The sequence below is a fragment of the Solanum tuberosum genome, unplaced genomic scaffold, assembly GCF_000226075.1.
Source record: "Solanum tuberosum cultivar DM 1-3 516 R44 unplaced genomic scaffold, SolTub_3.0 scf00076, whole genome shotgun sequence".
NCBI classification, from domain to species: Eukaryota; Viridiplantae; Streptophyta; class Magnoliopsida; order Solanales; family Solanaceae; genus Solanum; species Solanum tuberosum.
The window spans coordinates 224,284-246,300 of record NW_006239000.1 but is presented as its reverse complement, the minus strand read 5'-3'; the positions used below and the strand labels follow the sequence as shown (position 1 = coordinate 246,300).

At 33.3% G+C, this 22,017-nt stretch overlaps 2 protein-coding genes across 2 annotated transcripts; both read right to left on the bottom strand.

Annotated features, from left to right (window-relative positions):
- Positions 1-565: 565 nt before the first annotated feature.
- LOC102580056 (molybdenum cofactor sulfurase) lies at positions 566-13,168 on the bottom strand. Its single transcript, XM_006345974.2, has 22 exons — positions 12,912-13,168; positions 12,726-12,824; positions 12,532-12,590; positions 12,039-12,199; positions 10,969-11,123; positions 10,505-10,631; positions 9,806-9,908; positions 9,595-9,640; positions 9,275-9,313; positions 9,039-9,195; positions 8,289-8,376; positions 7,824-7,940; positions 7,288-7,365; positions 7,083-7,184; positions 5,101-5,191; positions 4,827-4,931; positions 4,574-4,638; positions 3,417-3,568; positions 2,091-2,323; positions 1,460-1,602; positions 1,195-1,305; positions 566-1,102 (listed from the first exon to the last, which is right to left on the bottom strand). Exons 1-22 carry the CDS (start codon positions 13,027-13,029, stop codon positions 992-994), a joined length of 2,460 nt encoding a protein of 819 aa, XP_006346036.1. The 5' UTR covers positions 13,030-13,168; the 3' UTR covers positions 566-991.
- A 5,393-nt stretch (positions 13,169-18,561) lies between these two features.
- LOC102587905 (zinc finger protein CONSTANS-LIKE 2) lies at positions 18,562-20,165 on the bottom strand. The gene is made up of 4 exons (XM_006346172.2): positions 19,564-20,165; positions 19,131-19,271; positions 18,894-19,052; positions 18,562-18,776 (listed from the first exon to the last, which is right to left on the bottom strand). Exons 1-4 carry the CDS (start codon positions 20,008-20,010, stop codon positions 18,675-18,677), a joined length of 849 nt encoding a protein of 282 aa, XP_006346234.1. The 5' UTR covers positions 20,011-20,165; the 3' UTR covers positions 18,562-18,674.
- Between the last annotated feature and the right edge of the window lie 1,852 nt (positions 20,166-22,017).

Sequence of the window (22,017 nt, the reverse complement as noted above, 5' to 3'; positions counted from 1 at the left end):
TAGTCCATATTAGAAGAAGGAAATGAATGGTTCCAACTTCCAACCAAAATCAAATTTGTCATATATATTCAATCAGGGAAAAGTTAGTACCAAAAGTCTGGTGTGAAGACTCTTTCTGGAATTTAACAGCAGCCTGAAAGTCAAACATCTACGAAAGTGAATAAAAACTGAGACGCAAAAACACACAATTAAAGGAACGTGAAACTAAAGAAAAAGTCAAAGTCTTTAGTCTAAGACATAATTGATATATAGTGGAGTATATCTTTTAGTTCTGAAATTTGAGCTATGGAGTCTTTGTTCCTTTGTGAAGAGTGAAAACTATACCAAATACTTAAGACACAACACAAAATGACAAAAATATTCTTCCACTTAATGTATTACCACCAATATCATTGACAAAATTGCTAAGTATTAACATGTACATTCATAATTAACCTTCATAGTTGAGAGGAATAAAGCTTTCAACGTTCATGTCAAACCACTATCTTTTCCAACCGATTTGGTGGACACGATGAAAGCGTGTCTCAACTCTCGAGAAAGCACTATTGATAAGATCATGGCAAAGTCCTGAGGATTTTTGCATCATTCATATATCAAGGAATGCCATGAGTTATAGCGCATATGAATGTTATTGATACATTAGCCAATATTGGCAAATTACAACATCCATGGGTTGCACTTGCACACCAAGTCACTACACAAACTAAAAACTTACATATCCCGCACAAAACTGTACGCAGCCCCTAAGAACATAAATATTACAATTATTTATTAGCTTATAATTGCACTGGTTACAAAGAATGAAGATCTCAGCAAGTTCTTTTAGAAGAACATACTCATTTGCATACAGAGAACAAACAACAAAGTACAGTTTAATGTATTGACCTGACGAGAGCAAGTATTTCTTGCGCTGCTTCACAATATTGAATACTTGTATCACCTCTGTTGTGACTACTTACAAGTCTCAAATAGGGACTTCCACGAAAAACAATCAATGCCTATCTATATTTGGAACTATTTCTTCTCCTACACGAATCCATGTATCTGACTCGGTTTTCGTATTATTCTCATATCTTAGCAGTATGCCAAACATTATTTTCCCCTGTTTGCAAGGGAATTATGGTAAGAAGCAATTAATTAAGTAAACAAACTGCATTTATTTTGGGTTTTCTTCATTTTTAGGTGGTTTCTAACCTTTGCTCTCCTGTAACCTGCTAAAGTTGCCAAAGGCTCACTAAACCTCTGCACTTCCCCAGCCTCTGGATTTATATTGATCATCTGGCAACGATTGCAACCACCCAATGACTGCATTTAACAATATCAGTGTGAACACAACATGAGGAACTATTAGCACCTCTGCTGACTTGCAGAATACAAGAATACTCGTCTACAATTTTAGGACAGAATCTATAGTCACTTCATGTTTCCAAATCTTGATTTTGTAGGAGCTAGAACTCACCATAAAATATTTGCCTCCAATATTTAGATTGTTCCATCCATCTTCTGCATATGGTTCACCACCAGATGCTACAAGATTGGGTCGAAATCTCATTGCACCAACTTGAACTGCTTGTCCACCATTGCTCCTTCGTCCATCTAAATCTAAAAAAAAAGTGGTATGAATTTTTGATAAACCTATTTGCTTTATACATTCACCTTTCTGTAAAAATCACTAACCACCATCAGAGGAAGCATATTAAGTGATACAAGTGACTTATGCAGAAAAAAATCATGTATAGTGGACTATACAAGATACTGAACGGACAACAAATCTGGTTATTTTTTAATTCCTTTTCAATCCTCCTATTGCCACAACAGCCATGCCACTAAAGAGAGAAATACCACCTCATCTAACTTAAAATTCAAGTAATGCAAAGCATTAGTATCCACTGAACAGAAGTTATTCCACTTATTATTGTATAGACATGGTTTAAAAGTTGTTATGCATTCAGCTTAGAAGAATATCCTCAAATTGACCAACTGTATTAAGTGCAATCCCTAATTTCCTTATTTTTCCTATTCCAGAAGAGTTTAATACCAGAAAGAGAGTTTGCTCACTACTAAGAAAGGGAGAAGATAAGAAAATATACTTGATTTCAGCCTAGAGTTGAGGTCAGCTATGCTTTCTTCAGATATCAGCAGAAACTGGGCTTCATTAACAAAATTCAATCTAGCGCCAACATCCCTGCACATGCCAGGACTCCCATTCTTATTTATGCAGGAGTGACTCTGAGAACCGGAATTCCTTAATAGAGTGCAAGGTCGATCAATTGCCCTGCTGAACCAGATATCAACCTCATTGTTGTAACTTCTGACTTCATATCTACCCAAATCAAAAGACATGAAAAATGATTAAGCATCACTATAACACTGCTAATTCAAAAGGCACCACTTACATAAACTATATTCTTGAACTACAATCTTCTTTTTAGATTTCTTCATTTCCAAGTGAACTACAACATCAGTCACAAATAAAGTAGTTATTTTAAGAACATGCAGACTAAAATAATGACATCCTTCTCAAAACACTGTTCACTCATTTTTTAGTTTCTTTTTGTCTTGCTTTTGTCTTTTGGCTAGTATAATAAAGCAACTGATTAAATCACAACTGGTTAAAATCTTCTTTGGATCGAATAAATTGAAGTTTGAAGCTTGACAATCAGCCAAAGCTTTAAAGACAGTTAGTTCCCATAAACTATATCTTTGTTCAGATAAGAAATATATCCACTTTATCTTAATTAGACGCTCTATTACATGCCAAAGAACATAATTATAGTCTCCAATGTACAAGGAAAACAATGAGTATAATCTTTGAAAAGCAAACACAGAGCATCTAATATTAGAGCAAATTTAAGGAGCATCATTTTTCCTTTCTAACTTTTTCTACTGTACATAAACCATGCTATCTTAATGAAACTTCACCTTTCTGATTAAAAAATAAGTACAACTGAAGGAGCAAGAACCATTCATTTAACAGAGCCCAAAATGAAACTGCAACACAGAATTGTTCAAGTCAGTTAAGATACACAATCAAAAAAATTAACACACAGAAGATCAACAACTTAAGTTTCAAAATACAAATTTTAGTGCTACGGGAAAAAATTATAGCACTCAAGAATAGAAGAAAAGTTGGCCTCTTACACATATGACCTAGTAAAATAGTCTTAAAAAACATAGATGCACATACAAGTTAACAAGATTAGGTACTATAAGATTCTATACTATGTCATTGTATACCTATGTACATAGAGCTGTTTGAATTTTTTTGACTGCTATGTGAATCTCTTCATTGAGTTGTAAAGCTCTACATATTGATTCACGTGATTTCATTCTTAACTACTTAAATAATATCAAGAGGTAGCAAGCTTTCTATCAAGTATTTAATAAGAAAAGGCAAAAAGTGATGAAGCTCAAACCTATGATTTTGGATATCCATTTCATCTCTTCCAGCGACAAGTGAGTTGGATGTGAGCTCGATCTGCAATTTCTCCTTGCAACGAGGTGACTCTACAAACAGTTTTCCCAAATTGAGATCAATCAGCGTGGAAATATAGCACATTTCTGGAACCTAGAACGCAAATACACCTGACTTAGATATTGATGCAGAAGAAATCAACACTACATCAGAGAAAATAGTTAAGATGCAATAGCTAGTAAATACTGAATAAACATTAATTATCTATTTCTATTATATAAGCTTCCCGTAGTTACTAGGTTCTATTACAAAATTACGTGTTTAGATATAAAAGTAGAGATCATAGCCCAATCGAGAGCATGGACACTTCCATATTTTCAAGAATGTTTTCGAGAAAAACAAAAAATAAGAAAATTAGATGACAGGCTAAAAATGAGAGTGTAGAGATTAAGACACTTAAAAGTTAGTAGTGAAACACAGGAGAAAATAGGATTTAGATATTGTGAGAATGAAGTGTTATACTAGGGAATTGAAATGTAATTGGTAGTACGGATTCTAGGCTATTCAACTTCTTTTTAAGACCATGGATTGTTGAATATCTTGTACAAAAAGGATGGCATCTAATCAATTCTATTATATAATGAGCATTGTAAGGCTTCAAAAAAGAAGCTAAAATATAGGCTAACCACTAGTGACTCATTTATCAAATTAGAGTGCATTCCTAGATAACTTTAATCCAATCAAAGAGTTTAACTTTCTTATGAACTGTGAGAAAATCAAATTAGAAAACACTAACCACCCATCGGTCTCAAACAAATAGAAAAACAAATTAGAAGAAAAGAGAGAATAAATAAATTCATTGGGAAGGTTGAAAAAAAGACCTCATGTAGCCTGACTATTCTAATGCACACAACCCAAGTTAAGAAGTTACATGCTACTGTGAGAAAATAGTCATTATTAGTAAGGCTTGTATAGGGGATTAACAAGGTTAAAACCAAAACACATTGAAGGATGGGTAAATCAAATGATTGGCAACAATGCTATGTTTTCCACTTTCCTGAATTCAATTATGATAGGTGATTGAAGGTAGTTTTACCATGGCTTTGCACATGGATAACAGGCATCAACACACATGATGTGAATTATAAAGTATTCTACCTTCTTTTGGGTAAGAATTTCACCGGTTGTGCTCTTGAGAATCCATTCACGATCATGCAATAACCCTAAATTTATATCGACAATGGACAACTATGTAAGAATGATACATTGAAATTCAAAATATTTTGATATTCTAAAGAAAAAGTGGACCCATTTCTTATATGCAGCTGAAATGAACAATATCTCTTAATTTTGACAAAATCATAAAGATTGAACAACTGAATTCTCCGATGAGATATAGAAGAATAGCTACCAGTAGATGTTAGAGGCCACTGATCCACACTAAATCCCGCACAAGACTTTATTGGATAGACAGTAATAGATGAGAGAAAATGTCGTGCAGCAGCTTTTGCAATCCCTGCAATTGGTCAATGAGATGCATAGGTGACTAAACAAGTTTGCACACTACCTTTTATGGTATTAAAATGACAAACCTTCACACTAACAATCAACTTCTGGTCTATAAGAAACCAAATCAACATATATATTTAAGGCATGCCAAATAGTAGAAAGGTAAAAAAGTTAACCTTCAATTGGCAAAGAGATGGAACTTGGCTGCAATGCACACCGATTAGATGATGATATTACAAAATTATTTTCCACGAAGTTGACGAGTTTCTGCATAGACGAGTAGAACGAAATGAAGTAGAGAATAAGACTAGCTTTCAAAGGAACATCCAGAGCAAAGATTAGTTTTCTAATCAATCATTCAGGCAATTACAAGATAACTTCATAGAAGATGAAGCTTCTGCCCAGCAATATCCAAAACAAACAACAGAAAAGGGAATTATAGAAATAGGACTAGTAAACCATTTTCCGTTTTTCAACAATTTAGCTTTTTCAGCACATTCTTATTGCTGTATTAGATATATTCTTTACCATTTCAAAAAAAAAAGTAGCCTTTTTTATCCAAATGATTAGAAGTTGCTCTTTCTTCAGACAGAACCTTGAAGAACTAAAAAGATCATCTTGTTTTAGTTCTTTCTTCCTTTCCTTTTTCATCCTGCCTGTCTAATGGCCAAGTGAAAGTAAGAAACCGGAAGTTGGCAATTGTTGTTCTATGTGACCATTAAGCTACATATTTTCCTTTCTCTCTCTTTTATGAAAATGCATGTTAGGCTTAATTCAACCTAAAAATTAGCTTATGAAGTGAGGATTTCCCAAGACCATGTAAAAAGACAACACATTTCATTAACTAATGTGGGGTAATCTCTTTTTTATTGATAGGTAACTAATGCCAAACATTCTTACACCCCCCCTCCCCCTCCCACACATGCCCAGGACCAGACATCTGGAGCATGTGGTGCATAATAATGGGCTAACCAAGAATAGGCATTCTAACCCGTCCTCCCTCCCACTCCCCCGTATGGCTCTGAGGACATGTTAAATTAGGAAAAACTTCTCATTGACTTGACTAAGAAACAATTTACAAGAGGTGTTCCTTAAATAGAAAGTCTTGAAGTACGTACAATTAGATAGGTAATCAATTTTTATGCTAATGAAGTAAGAAAATGTTCTATTCCTATAACAATGTTCTACAAAATTTTACTTATTCAAATCTTCAAGTATAATGAGTCTCTAGACACGTATCATATATGAATCTAGACATATCATTTTTAAGCAGTGTATGAATCTAGAAACATATTCTCTTGATATTCTAAGCGAGCCCCTTAAACTCTACATAATGAAACCAACTTGAGTTTACTCATATAAAACATAGAAAGTTGACATTGAAAACATGAAATTTAGCTGGAATAATGCACAATCATCAAGAAAAGGCGCTATTGGAATTCTTCCTTGTAGCAAGTCATGATTAACCGCACAGCGAAAGGAAGTGTCTCTTGCGCTACACACGGATAAGAATCTATTCTCAATCACCAAAAAGAGATACTATATTGAAAAGCCCAAGGACATGCCACAACGTAACTTGAATTGGTAGAACAATGACAATTCATAGAAAAGGGCTCCGGTCGGTATAGAAAAAAGCAGCAGTAGTTGCAAGATAGATGGTGGCACTAGGACAGCCAATGAGAGGAGCGGAACCAGACACCGAAAGGATGACGAGAAGAAGTTGGCACCAACCTCTGGTATAGGGGAATCTATTTTGAGTCTCTACCAAGATTCTAGAGGTTCAGCTACCGTGTTAAGAAAATAGACCTTGGCAAACTTAACCCTAAAATCTAGCTCATGAAGTGAGTAATACCCAAAGCACACAAGGAAACAACCACCTATTCCATCCACTAATGTGAGACATTAAAACTTTCTATCACCCTTTTGTTTGGGGGTTAAAATCATACAAAGCTAATTAGCAAGAGAAATGTAGTCTGAAAAGCTCTCTGATTAGTGCATTCAAATCATAAACTATTTGAGTTGAAATGTAAATTTTTCACTCCAATTGTTCAATATTTGGCACATCAAAATCTTGAAGAAAGAAGCATGTCCTACTGTAAAAAAATATAGAACTACTCTTCATTTTAGGGAATTAGGTTGGGAATGGGGGGTCTCTTACCATGGCATCTTCAAATGTTGACATGTAACCAAAAGATACTCTGACTGCTCCAGTTGGTTTTCCATGTAAAATGTCACGATCATCCCAGCACACATGCCCAGCCTAAATGAAATGATAATTTGAATTTGTTACCATTGGTGGTCCCTTTTTCCCATGCAACAGAAGACATATAGCAATTAAAAATGAGGGGAAAGGAAACACGTACCTCAATGTTTGAAAGAAGATCCAAGTGTGACAAACCAAGATATTTAGCACAAGCACCAGGATTGCAAAAACATCCTGTCTATACAAAAATACAGGGAAAAAGAAGCAAGAGTTTAGTCATAGACTCATAGCATACAACAGCATTATTTATCTGAGATCTTCAATTACTAGTTTCACAAGTTGTGATGACTAATCCTCCCTCCATTCCTTTAAGAATTAAGACAGACCATTCTTTAGGGGCTTTCTCATAAATATTTACCATTTCCTTGCATTCCAAACTCCTCTTTCTCTGACAATTTCAGCTAAAGATAATTTGTTACTCTATTACTTTCTATTATTTTTTTGAGAAAATTGTTATGTCATCCTCCTTGACATTGAGAAAAGATAACATATGAAAGTAGCACATTATATCAGAACAGCAGTATCAAGCTGCTCTGGGGATATGTTTCAAGAGCATAAGGTAGCAAGCATCTCATCCCCCAAGAGAAACAGAACAAAATCCATACTTCATAGACAATATGGCCTTTGAACTCTTACCCGCAGTTGAATTCCTGACAAGGTTGCCAATTTTTCCACCTCACGATATCCATACCATGTTCCATCTGGTCTTTTCATGTTGAATGAAACCATGGGACCCATTTCACTAGATAATAACTGAGATAAAAGTCATATTAACTTAGTCACCTTCGGAACCATAGGATAATTTCATAACAAACCATCAGAGACAATTCATAAACTGTGACAGAATACCAAAGAGAAAGTCAACTAAAATGAAAATCAACAAAAGCAACCCAAAAACAAAATCATTGCATCATCACTGCACGAATGAGCAACAGTTATAAACTTGCCTTTGCCTAGGACATAAAGAAATTTCTTCACGTGAACTCAGGAAGAATTTCTCATATCATATAATTGCAATTGATAAGAACAAGATCTAAATTTCAGCCAAATTCCAAAAACATATGAACCTAGTCACAAGAATGCTGTGTTCGATATATTTACCCCGTACAGCATGCAAACAAATTCTCCATTTTCATGCTTCAGTGCCAAAAGCTTATTCCTCACATATGCTGCAATTGATGTTGTATGCCTTGCAGAAAAGAATAGCACATTTCAGGACTTTTTTTTTTCTTTAGGTCCCAACTTCAATTAGGGGGGGAGAGAGAAATGGGGCAACAATTTCCGTAAAATTCTCAGTATGATTCTGTTGGCACTGAATTAGATGATTCAGAAAAGAATAACTAGATTCTCTAAATAAAGAGGAATTTATCAGTCAAGTCAAACGGAGAAAAAAAAAACAGGAAAAATTGAAGTTCCAAAATTTTAAACCTTTAAAACAAAGTTTTCTTATTCACTTAAAAAATAATTAGCCTAACAGCTAAACCAAAATTGATTTATATCAGTATTTGTGGTAACATCTAATAATAAAAAGGTTGGCAGTACCTATGCAGTACAAAAATAGAAGTTCAACAATATCAACAAAGTAGCGATGAGCAGGATTAATCAAACAACATTAGCAGGACTCACTCACCGAGATAAATCATAAAAAGATTAAACTATAAGCGAAAAAGTGTGCGATAAATCTAGTCACTAGGGTGAACAATATAATGTCTCTGTTCATGTGTAATGACAGTAAAATATGTCCAATCTCAATAAAATTCTGATCATTATTCAATTTGAGAATCTATTCATCCACGAAAGAAGTAAGCTCTCACCTTATCCGGGAAAAAAAAAGAGCAAGCTCTCACTTACCGGGAAATCAAAGATGTTGTTAGCATATTAATTATTTTGAACCCATGTTGAATTGCTGCTATGCTCAAGAATGAAATGGTTCCATCCTCAAAAAATTCATCTACGCCTTCTCTTCTTTTGAAAAAGTCAACATCAGCAATAGCTGCAGCCACCGTGCCTACAAGAATCCAGGTTAACTTAAAATTGCTAGAGTTTTCAATTATATAATCATAACATGGGAAGGCACTAAGAAAAACCTCCACTAAAGTAGGTCTTCTTCATCAGTTTAGCAGCATCTGATCAATAGAAAGAGATCAGGAAATTAGGTTAATTTTCACAGTGAAGAAAAGGGAGAAAAAGGAGAAATATAAGTGTATCTTGTTTCACAACTAGAAAAACATGAAACCTTGCATCTTTGACACTCTTTCCACCCAAGATTCTCTCCATAAACAGAGAAGCAGAGGGATAGAGGCAGAGAGTGAAACAAGACAAAAGTAAACTACACGAAGAAGAAAATTAAACAAGAATAAGTGAGCAAACACATAACAAAAATCGGCTTTCTTATTTAACTGCTTACCATTTCGAATAATGAGTGCTCCAAGGCCAGTTGGGTAGCCGAATAACTAAACCAGAAACAAATAAAACTATTTTCAAACTCCGTGATGTAAGTTGTATATTCGTGTAATCTTAAAACAGCAGGATAAGTACCTCATGTAATCTTAAAACAGCAGGTATCAAATATAAGTACCTCATGTAATATTAAAACAGCAGGTATCAAATATAAGTACCTTGTAGAACGAGAAAACAACAAAGTCTGCTTTAAACTTCGATAAATCTGGTGGATTGGTAGCACATCCTTTAGCAGCATCTATCAGAACCAACCAGGAACCTCTGCATTCAGAAAAGAGAATTTATGTCTGCCCATCTGCACAAGACCAACTCAATGATGGAGATATAAAATCTTTTTGAAGACATAAGAACAAGCTTATCAGCTACTGAGATAAGAATAGCACACATAGAGGTAAAAAGATCGATCATTCAATATTTTAAGTCAAAGCCCTGACTGAATCAGCATACATTGTTCAAAATGTAGCATCTCCTCTTGTAGATATTGACAAACAAATAATCTTCCTTGGCACGGCTATACTTTAGAATGATAGACTAGTTACTATATGCCATGTCTTAACTTTTTGGTAGTCAAACATATTAAAATCATTAGAAACACCCCTAATTTAGACAATAAAGAACTGAAGAGTATTTTGAAACAGCATAAAAATAAATATCTTTTTTGGTGAATGTTTGAGGCACTAAAAATCTATTCTCAACCAAGCTTAAAAGAGAAGGTCTATTTTCTTATAGTCTTTACTGGGGGTAAAAATCTTACAAGTACAGGGGAAAAAGAATACCTTATACTATTCAGATAAATGTCAGAACTTTAGCATCTCGGCTATTCTCAATCACTAGAGTCTAGTTTTTTATTATTTTACCTGCAATACTGGGAGCTTTCTAAGATTCTTTCAGACCCTTCCTTGATAATCTTAACCAGGTTAGGGTCGAATTTTCGACCTGAAAAATTGCATTCTGATGGGAATGCAAACAAGTTGTATGTGTTACCTGTAACAAGAAGAAGACAATTTCAGATACAACAAGTCAAAGTTGATAAAGACATTGGTAATATGTGCCTCATTAGTGAACCAGCTACTACTTCACTTCCAGAGCATTTGATAAAAACTAACAAAAGGAAATAGATAATCCACCTAACAGGTATAAGGCCATACAGGCTCTCTTGATTGATGGGATTTCATGAACTCAGACTACAGCTAATTTGAGTTGAAGGTGCAAACTACCTTTATAGACTTCGTGGGTGGAGGGGGTTGGAAGGTAGAAGGTGAAACTATTGTAGAGCCTAGTTTCTAAAGGAAATTGGCTGAATTTTGTAATAAAAAGCTACCTGGCATCCCTTCTTTAGCAACTCTGCCTTCACTTCTTCTCTGAATGTGGCGCTGCGTTAGTTTTAAGTTAGACTTGGGGCTTTCTGATTCACCCAGATGTGTGCCCTCTTCAATGTCAACTGCAAAAGCAGCAGCTCCTTTACTGAGAGCATATCTAGTAACTCTTAAGGAATAGAATACTTGAGAAACACACAAATGTTAAAATGAACCAGATCGAAAATTATGCAAAATCTTCCATCTACGCAACTGTTTCTGCAAAATCTTCATACTGTGTAAAACCTTTTTCATTTTTTCTTTCAATTTTCTGGCTTAATAGGTCATCTGCATGGATTAAGTATTAACACATATATAATAGTACACAAAATTAGAGATGAATTGGGTCCCTGATTTTTGGTTTCACTTCAATAGCAAGAACAAAATTTTAGTGGCTGGTCAGTTAGAACTACGATCTGTCAAGTATAAAAGTTTCCCTTGGAGGTACAGTGAAAATTCTACCAGAAACATGTACAACCATATCCATGAGATAAACAGTAGAGTTCTACACCTCACTTCAGCAGCAAGTGTGGGACAACCAATTTTAAAGTGGATGGAGTCATTTCATTAAAAAAAAGTGAATGGAATCATAGAACTTCAAAAAGAACCACAATGATTATATGCATCAGACCATCAGTCAATAAGAGAAACAATGACATTGTTGAACATATCCACAAATCAGATCTGCATATATGAAACATCATAGATAACACATACAAGTCGTGATAATTCTTTCAAATGTCCAAAGATAGCATGGTCCAGATGCAGTGACATGTAGAGATGCGATCATTTACTGAAATATAAAGCCAGCAAGATTCATGCCTTTCTCATGAAGAAAATGTCGATTATTTATAGAAACTTCGGGAGCCTTTGATTAGGTGGACCGGTAGGTCAGTGAAAAATAATAGCACTTGAAGCAGGAAGTAGTACCGTAGATTAAGAAACTAAATACACAACCAAGGAGGAAAGCTTTCATAAATTAATCAACAGCAGAACTAACAAAATTTGAGGAAAAGGTTTAATCCATTCAGGATACTCCCTAATCCCAAGGACGCTGTTATGATTCTCCATTGTGTACATAAAACTGCTGTTACTGCTCCATGGGAAGGTCTCCCCAACAAGCTTTAGTGCAGCTGTTGCCCCAGAAGTGAATATACAGCTATATTCTCTTGGTGATGCATTGAAGAAACTAAGGACCTGAACAGAGTCGTGATGCAATGGTAAAAGAAAGTAAAACAACAGAAACTTTATCACATGTGAAATACTGAATATGAGAGAACATATGCAGAAGGAAATTTAGAGACTCTCATTAGATTGGCATCGACAAACATGTGCATTTATCTAAAATTAACACCTATCCACAACATTGTGATGCTTATGACTTGATTGCTTAGCATTTAGATAATATCAATCACTTAAACAGCATACATCAATATACATTTGCAGAGCAAAGGCAGAGGAAGCATAATTTTATAAAAAATTATGATAACAACACAACCAATATAAATTGTGCAGAAGAAGATGTTCACCTGTTGGCGTGCTTTCTCAACAATGTCCTCGCTAGCCAAACTACAACTGCTCTGGCTATCTATTGTTTTTCACATAATTAAGGAATCAAAGGGGTCGCGAACAAATGCAGAATCAAACATGTAAAATTCAAATAATTTGAACGAACTAGTTAGAAGAAAGTAAAAAACGCAGACAAATGTGATAGGAAGGATACGAGGATTTCCATAAACAGTAGAATTGAGGTCCTTAAAAACAGCTTCCATTTGAGACTCGGAATAGAGAGTCGCCCCAGCATGATCCAAGTATACCGTATCTACAAGTAAATAAATGTATAGTCAACGTGAACAATTTTCAACAAAATTCTGATATCATCTGCAATTGGAAGATGAAAAAATCTTACCGTTTAAGCGCTTAAATTCAGTAGCTCTAATTTCATCAATGTTTTTGGGGGCATTTGCATAACCATAATCGCTTCCAAATTCCTTCAAAAATTGCTCTTTCTCCGATTCGGTGTTCATTTTGCCTTGTGAGAGAGACTTGGAATTTCTTATTCCCGGAACAAATTCAACGATAGTAAACCTGTCCTCTTAATTAGCCGATTAAAATTAGGTGAGATATAACTTGAAATTATTGTGGTAAGGAAGTTCTACTACAAAATAATATGATCAAAACAAATACCGGCGTCACATGGGCTTTGGAGACGTTTTTCACGTGCAAATGAATGGCAATACGTAGCCACCTATTTAACTCTTAGCCAATTACTATTTATTTAATAAGCTATGACTTAAAAGGTCGGTTTGTTTCTCAAGTTTTTGCACCAATTAGCCCTATAGTATTTTGTTGTGGGTATTATGTGTGGTTAATGAAAAGTTATGTGTAAAAATATCTTTTATTATGTAATATCTAATTCGTAAGGTATAAGTTTTAGAAAATATGTATGTTTTATCCAATAAAAACTTTATACGAATAAGTTATGTTTCTTAAGTCATAACTTTATGAATATATATATATCGATATTAAATGTTATTTCAATTTGCGACTATTGGATATAACTTAAACAACAACCCACAAATAATCATCGGTACACTTCGCTTATGGGTACATAGATCATTATTGTTACGTAGTTGGGTTGCTCTAAGCCCAAAAGAGTGCACAACAAAAATTAGCAATGATATACCGTCCATGAGTCGTTTCAATTTTTAAATGGGGTCATGAATTTTTGTCCTTCAACGCCAAAACAGTGGCTGAGAATATTTTGGATTAAAAAAAAACAATAGCCAAGTAAAAGTAAATCCACAAGGCAAGTTATGCCACTTAATTCTTATAAAACTTATAATGTTGAAAATATAAATTCAATTCATAATTCACAAGTTATGTCTTGTAGGACGTATGATGTAAGAGACATAAGTTTTGTTCATAATCAACAAGTTATGTCTTAGAAGACATAATTTAGTTTCTATAGAATTTAGATTGATTAAGTTCAATTTAAGAACATTATGTTTTAAGAGTTCATAACTCACAAATTACATCTTACTAGTTACAAGCATAACTTGGTTCCTACAAAATGTATGTTGACAGATAAACCTAAAAATTATGTCTCAAGCTATTAAATACTACACAACTAATTTTGTCGGACGAAACAAAAGTTACATTGTGAAATTAAGCTACAGTAAATGGTAGTTTGACCAATAAATTTTCATTAAATAAACAATAGGAAAAGAAAAATAAAGACCACCCTGAAATAGAGACAAACCGAGCAAAAACTTGTTTTAAATGTCATAATTGATGCCATTGTTGGGTCATTTAGCAACTAAACTAACGTAAAAGCTTAAATTTTATGTGAAGTTATATATGATTAATGTTCAACTAATATCTAAAGTTAAATTTTATGACCGCATATCTGAAATTGTAAGTCCGAAAATTAACTACTACACATACAATAGTCAAAGTTATCATAATGAAGAAGCTAACTACCTTTTGTAGAAGAGTCCACCACCTTCCCAATTTGGAATATATGAAGAAAGAGAGGGTCAACTTATTGCCAACCTTAGCTTGTAGTAGTCATGGTCGATCCAATTAATATTACCAAAAGCATGGAGATTATGAAGATGTGGCTTTCTTTGATATATATATGTGGGTCACAATTAATTATATATATGGTTGTTTAATTTATCACCGACAAATGTTAGGGGATAATATATAACTGATCCTCCATCTCTTTCTAAAATATATTAAAGTTTGATATGATGTTGATTGCCCATTTTCATCCACAGTATGTTCATGAGAAAGTTCTATCATGGAGTACTCATCAAAGATTTCCAGAAACTAACTTGGCTATAATGTTATAACTATAGCTATTTATCATTGATCCCACCAACAAACTTGTTACTAATTAATATAACCTTCCCTTACTTCAAAGGACACTATACTAAAGTTTGGTTACTTTTGTAATCATCGATCGATCACCATATATATTTGGCTATGAATGAATGATAAATCAAAATTCACTAAAAAGGTACTCAAATCAAAATAAAAGTCTAATAGAAGGACAACACAAATAACAGGATCAAAATAAAATTGAATTATAAAATCAAGATTTTGTCAGACTTACTAATTGATTAGTGAGTGGGATTTGAAGACTTGGAAGGTGGTGATTGGGACAGTTCATTGATAATGGGGTCACTTCAATTTGAGTGCTTTCTTGCGATTGGAAGAAGGCATTACTTGTGATCCCCATCTTCTTGGCCTAGCTAGGTGTGCCTATATTATTTTTTTTGTCGTCCTAGTATCTTATAATTGTCAATATAATAATACTAACACAATATATATATATATATATATATTTAGCTCCATTTTGACCTCTCATTAGGTCTTACGTAAAATCAAGAGATCGATATATGGCCTCAAAGAATCAATTCTTTTGGATTGATTAATCATTTTCAATTGACATAAACAAGACTGATCATGACTGTACACTTCTACTGTAATATCTATTCTATTTAATTAGCTCATATATATAAACACTAATAATTAATGCCGGAAAGGAAACATCAAAATATCAGTCAACAGAATCTATTCTTTTTTAAACCGAAAACTGTTGCTTTCTTGTACTACATAAATAAATACTACTACTATTGTTTTAGCACAAAGAAAATAATTAATAATATTCATTTAATTTTTTAGTGTAGATGAAAAATATATTCTTTAGTTTGAGCTATGAGAATTTAAGTTGGCAATCAAATGAACCCATGAGTGAGACAGGCACAACATGCAAGTAATTAATTTCTTGGCCGATAATGTAATTGGTCATCTAACATATTAGATAGACATTCTTAATTATTTTCAAGATTACAAATCGAGAAATTGGGAAGATGATATATATATATATAATAAAGGTAGAGGTAGTTGTTGTTTCGTTGCATGCACGGTCACCCGAAAATGCTTCCTAATCTAAAGTGATCTATTGCAGTGCAGAGGATCGGAATAAAGAACAAAACACCATATCAGCAGCCCTAAGATATATATTCATATAGTAGGAGTAATATAATTTGTACTTAATAATATTAAATGTGTCGAAAGAAATAAGAATAATTATTCCCCTATTATATTGTCGAAGCTAGGCTTTATCAAGCTAAGGTCCATCTTTTTCAAAGAAAGCAAGCAGCTGCAGGAATAAAAATAATCAAAATTCTTACCTTTTTAATACATTCAACGTTATAATGATGATGTTCATTCTAGTTAAGTACCAAAAGATGCTTAACGGTACCTTACAAAAGTAACTCCAAATAATCGCTGGATACAGAATTGATGCTAACGTTGAAAATAAAGTTGTTTTGATTCTTTAAGGTAATCAAACCCTTTTTATTAGATTCTAATCTAATAAACCTTTTCCTTTTTTTTTTCTAATTTCCTTTTAATCTACACTATTTGGATCACATCTAACGTATTAATTGATTAGCTATACCTAAGCTAATAAAGTTAGCAACCTTTTACTGTTGTTTAATTAAGATATGAGTTTTAATTTGGATGATGAAAGACGTGTGCTCTGTATAGCCAATTAGATCTAGTTCCAATAAGAAAAAACCTTTTTAATAGTAATAACTATGGTGTGTCCAGACTATTTTCTGCTTACATACTTGGACTATATATTTAATTTATAAAGTATCGAATAACTTTGTCCATCCACTACGAGGAGAAGAAAAAAGTGATGAGCATTTTTTATTGTTAAACATCAATAATCCACAGCTAATCTTATTTATTAACGATTATCAAAAAAATCTTGTTATATTAGCTTATGGTTATTTAACGGTAGCTTAGTGACGAGCTTCTTAGCTAATTATACTCCTTTTAATTTTAGACCATCTCCAACCAATCTCTATTTACTCTTCATTCTCTATATTTGGAGAGTAAAATAGAGAATGGGCACTCCAACCCACCTCTATATCACTCTTCATTCTTCATATTTACAGAGGTGAATAGTAGTTCTCCAAATTCACACTCTCTATTTCACTTTTTGAATATTATATTTTATTATTATTTCTATTGCTTTCTAATTAACATATTATTTTACATATAATGTCATTAATAAATATCTAATATTCATAATCTTTTTAAATGTAATATTACTTTTTAAAAAAATATATTATTTTAATATATACTACTTTTCATTCCCGAATTAATAGTATTTATTTTTTTTCTAATTTTCGACAATAATATAATTTGATTTTATTATTAATTTTCACTATAAAGAATACACAAAATTAAAATGATAAGATGAAAAAACTAATTTAAAAATACAATACATAATATGATAATTTAAATACAAGCTAACAATACGATACATGACATAATAATTTAAATACAAGATAAAATACAATACATAACATAATAATCAATTCGCGATGAAACAAGAATCATGCCAAAAAGATGTTGAACGTGCATTCGGAGTTTTGCAATCTCGTTTTGCAATTATTGCAAGACCATCACGTGTTTTGAAAAAGGAAGTGCTACATGATATAATGCTTACATGTATTATACTGCACAACATCATAATTGAGGATGAACATGATCTTAATGCACCAATTCAAGATGTCGTAGAGGCTCTAACTCCAACGACAGAAAAGGTGGTAGATGAAAATCTTCGATTTGAACAATTTTTAGCTAGACATAGAAAGTTAAGGACAAAAATGCTCATTTTGAACTCTGTAATGCATTAATAGTAGAGCATTTATGGGAGCAAGGAAATAATTTCAAAAATTGAGTGTTTATGTAATGTTTATTATATTGTATTTCACTTTTATTTGAATTTGTCCATTAATTTGTTACTTATATAATATTTTCTTGCAATTTATGTTATTTAAAAATTTAGAATAAAATATAATTTTATATTAAATATATCACATGAAAATTATATAAAGTAATTATTGGGAAAAAAGAAATAAAGGATTTATATTATAAAATAAGAAAATAAGAATAAAATAGAAATAATAATATAATATTGAGGAGAGAGAAAAAGATTCTTTTTTAGAGAATGAAATAGAGAATTGGATTGGAGTTAGATATCTGAAAAAATAGAGAACTCTATATTTGAAGAGTAAAATAGAGTATAGGGTTGGAGATGCCCCAGAAGTTGGGTATTCCTTCTTAAGAGGACACTAACCCTCCCGATCTTGCTAACTTAGTGGTTAACTGTTTGAGGTCCTTGATAGAGTGAGCGAGGAAGGTAATAAAGAAAAAGTATAAGTTCTTCTCTGATCTTTTATCACTTTGGAGCCATGTAACGATGAATCATCATAAATTTATTTTGGAAGCTAAGTTTGTGATTACGGATAGTTCCTAACACTATAAAAAGGATAGTTCAGTATAGGAAGCATCTCAGGTTTAACTAGATACAAAAGACAATAATTTAATTAAGAGTGTGATGTAGACAGTTTAATATAAGTATTTGTGAAAAATGTATATAGTATTTTCAATGTGTCAAAAGAGAGATTAATGAGGCTAGTATTGTTTATGCAATATAATAATTCTTTTAGAGGAGGAACAGTTGTATATCAAAGGAAGTGGACCTCAACTATTCATTCATTCATAAATAATGGATGGGAGTACATCAACTTTATAATTAGAGAGAGACATAAGTAGTGGAGTAATAAACAAATGGCTATGATCAGCTTATGAAATTTCCATCATAGGAGCTACCTATATAAGGTATATACATAAAATTTGTGATTGCCTCTTCTAACCAATTCTCCTGATCACCATGTTTCATCTGCAAAAGAAAGTAAATATTTAGGATCTAAAAAGTTTAAGTTGTTAGAGAGATTATAATTTTATAATAAGATGGATGGTTCACTATTATTAAGTAGCTAGATAGAAATGAATTAACCTGGATTTGTGGATTATGATCATAGCAAACATCTTTGTCTTGGTGGTAATTAACATTCCCCTTGATGAGGAGTTCATGATCATCACAGGCTTCATTATTCTTTGCAAATCTTCCACGAACTCGAACACGTTTGTCTGCTAGGGTTTTGCGACAAGCATACTGCACGCCCACATTAATTATTTAAATTAATTAATTCATATAGAAAACTATAAAAAAACTATATACATACATACGTACCTTTATAGTTTTGTTGAAATTCCTTTGATTTCTTTTCTTGAGGTATCGGAGAATTCTGTCCTTTCTCTCCTCTTCTGAGTACCTGCCGATCTTCATTGCCGGCGTTTCTTTGATTTTTGGACTTGTTTCCCTTTGAGCCCCCTGTCAACAACGTCATTAATACATATTTCTGTTAAAGATCTTGAGCCTAACTCACTTTAATTCGAAAAAAAAAAAAAATACTAGTTAAGTTCATGAGGATATTATCAAGGAGTATACATAAGGAGACAACGTAACTCCCCAATATTCCATTACCCAACGTGTTTTTTTTTTGCTTTTTCTTAACTTTCCATGCACAAAATAAATATGTTGACTATTACTAGTTAATAATAAAAATATATTTTCACTCAAGATTTGATGATGTATTTCAGCAAAATAGAGGAAAGAAACGTACCCAATTATTGGAGGTAGCGAGAGGACAAGAGGACCAGAAGTTGGATTCAAAACCATGGTCAGTATTTTCATCCCAAGATTCACAACCCTCGTGGTGTTGGCCGTTGCATCCGTACTTATTATTATTGTATTTGTCGACTGCATAAATCTGATGAGTATTAGTACTAGAATTAGACGATGCTGGTACTAGTATCGGCACCGTCATGTCGGAAACCCCTAGCCGCTCAGGGAACCATGGCATCGAGGGTGGCACATAATGATCTAGTGAATTTATATTCACTAGTTGTTCATTAATATTATGTTCATAAAGTGAAGTGGGGGTTATTTGGGACAGAGGATTAGTACTACTAGTAGTAGTAGTAACAAGAGAAGAATTGATGAATTCATTGGAGGAGAAAATGCCATGACTAGTATAGTATTCATGATCATGAGGAGTACTGAAAGCCATTCTTTTTATTGAAAAAATGTATAATTTGGTGTTATGGCTATACTGATGTTTTTAATATGAGTCAATATTTGACTTGGGTGGTCGATATGGATTTTGTGCTCTTAACTATTTATAGCTATATTAAAGCTTTTTGGCAACTTGCTCTAGCTGTATTCTCTATGTTTCTATATATTGTCTCTTACTTTATTCTAATTTTCAGTTCTTTTTTTTCTTTCTTTCTATTTTGTTCATTCCACGTCTGAGCTCGACATATCTGAGTAATATATGTGTTAGTTTTATGAATTATGTTAGCCAAACTTTTAGTTTATGATTTATGAATTGTTTTGGTCAAGCTTCTAAGTAAAAAAAAATGATGATTTAGTGTGAAACACAGTAATTAGTCTTTGCTAGCGAAAACACATAAAAAGAACAAAATATAGTAAATAAAAATGTGTTATTTTTAGTATCTTAAGATTTTAGATGAGATGATCATATACTTTAGCATGGTATCAGAGTAGAAAACAAAGGTAATTGGTTTGAGAGTTACCAACTATCGCCAGAAAAGATATATCCATGTGTTTGGCTTCATATATAAATCATACCTGCACATCTCGAGGGGGACACAATTAAATAAATTAAAATGTGTTCTCTGGTACATAAACGGAGCGAGCGTGTGGAAACATAATTATATGAATAAAAATATCCGTCGTCTTAATCTTTTGAATGAAATAAAAAGGTGCGTAGATATAACTTCTATTACCTTCTAATACGGCTTCTAATTTAAACATATTCACGTCCATGATTATATTTGATGCGTTTATCTATGGTGTAAATATTATCCACAAATACTACTTAATTTTTTTTTTATGACAAGGGAAACCCGCAGCCGCTACCCTTTGGGTGCGCACAGGGTAAAACCCCCGCTCCTATGCAATAGCTCGCAAACCACATAGGAGAGGTAAACCACACTAGGCAAGCCTGGTGCGACGAGCTCGACCCAAAAGGCAAACCCCTTGCTTTCTGGCAAGGGGTTTCGAACTTGAGACCTCCAACATGGAAGTCCCAAGCTCAAACCACTGGGCCACCCCGAAGGGTCTATCAAATCATATATTACCAGAGGCTTTAATGAGGATATATTACCACAGAGGTCAGATATTGATTACACACATGTGGACATGAACAAACCATCTCAAGCAACCTTTTGTTTTATTCTTAATATGTACTACTTGCATTTTTTTTGATGACAAGGGAAACCCGCAGCCGCTACCCTTTGGGTGCGCACAGGGTAAAACCCCCGCTCCTATGCAATAGCTCGCAAACCACATAGGAGAGGTAAACCACACTAGGCAAGCCTGGTGCGACGAGCTCGACCCAAAAGGCAAACCCCTTGCTTTCTGGCAAGGGGTTTCGAACTTGAGACCTCCAACATGGAAGTCCCAAGCTCAAACCACTAGGCCACCCCGAAGGGTCACAAATACGGCTTAATTATTAGTGACATTGATTTGAATATATATATATTCATACATACATATATTGCAACACTACTACTAATACAAATAGTGGGGTATATATATATACCCTTTTACCAATGGAGAAAAAAAGATAAATATTCTTGTAGCTCGTGATCATATCTCTGCCAAAATTTTCATCTATTTCCAAGTTTACGCTACTATTTATTCACCAACAGTACAATTATCTTCCTGTTTGAAGCATTATAAGGTATAGTTTGAATTTGAAGCGTCTCATTAAAGCTTTTGTGTTAATAAGCAATAAGCTGCATAAAACATTCATTAAGGTATCAATTTGTTATTGGATAAAAGGTGGCTAGGGAAAATGCAGGCGGGACTCTATTCACGAGAGCTCAATAATATTTTCTTTACAAATTCTATAAAACGTATCTAATTATTAACTAAATATCAAACTGTAAATTCAATTAATATCATAAATTAACTTAAAGTCATTATAGAAATTTATAAATTTCAAATCCTAGTCTGGGGCAGTGCAAATGTGTTATTAGTGATGCATATG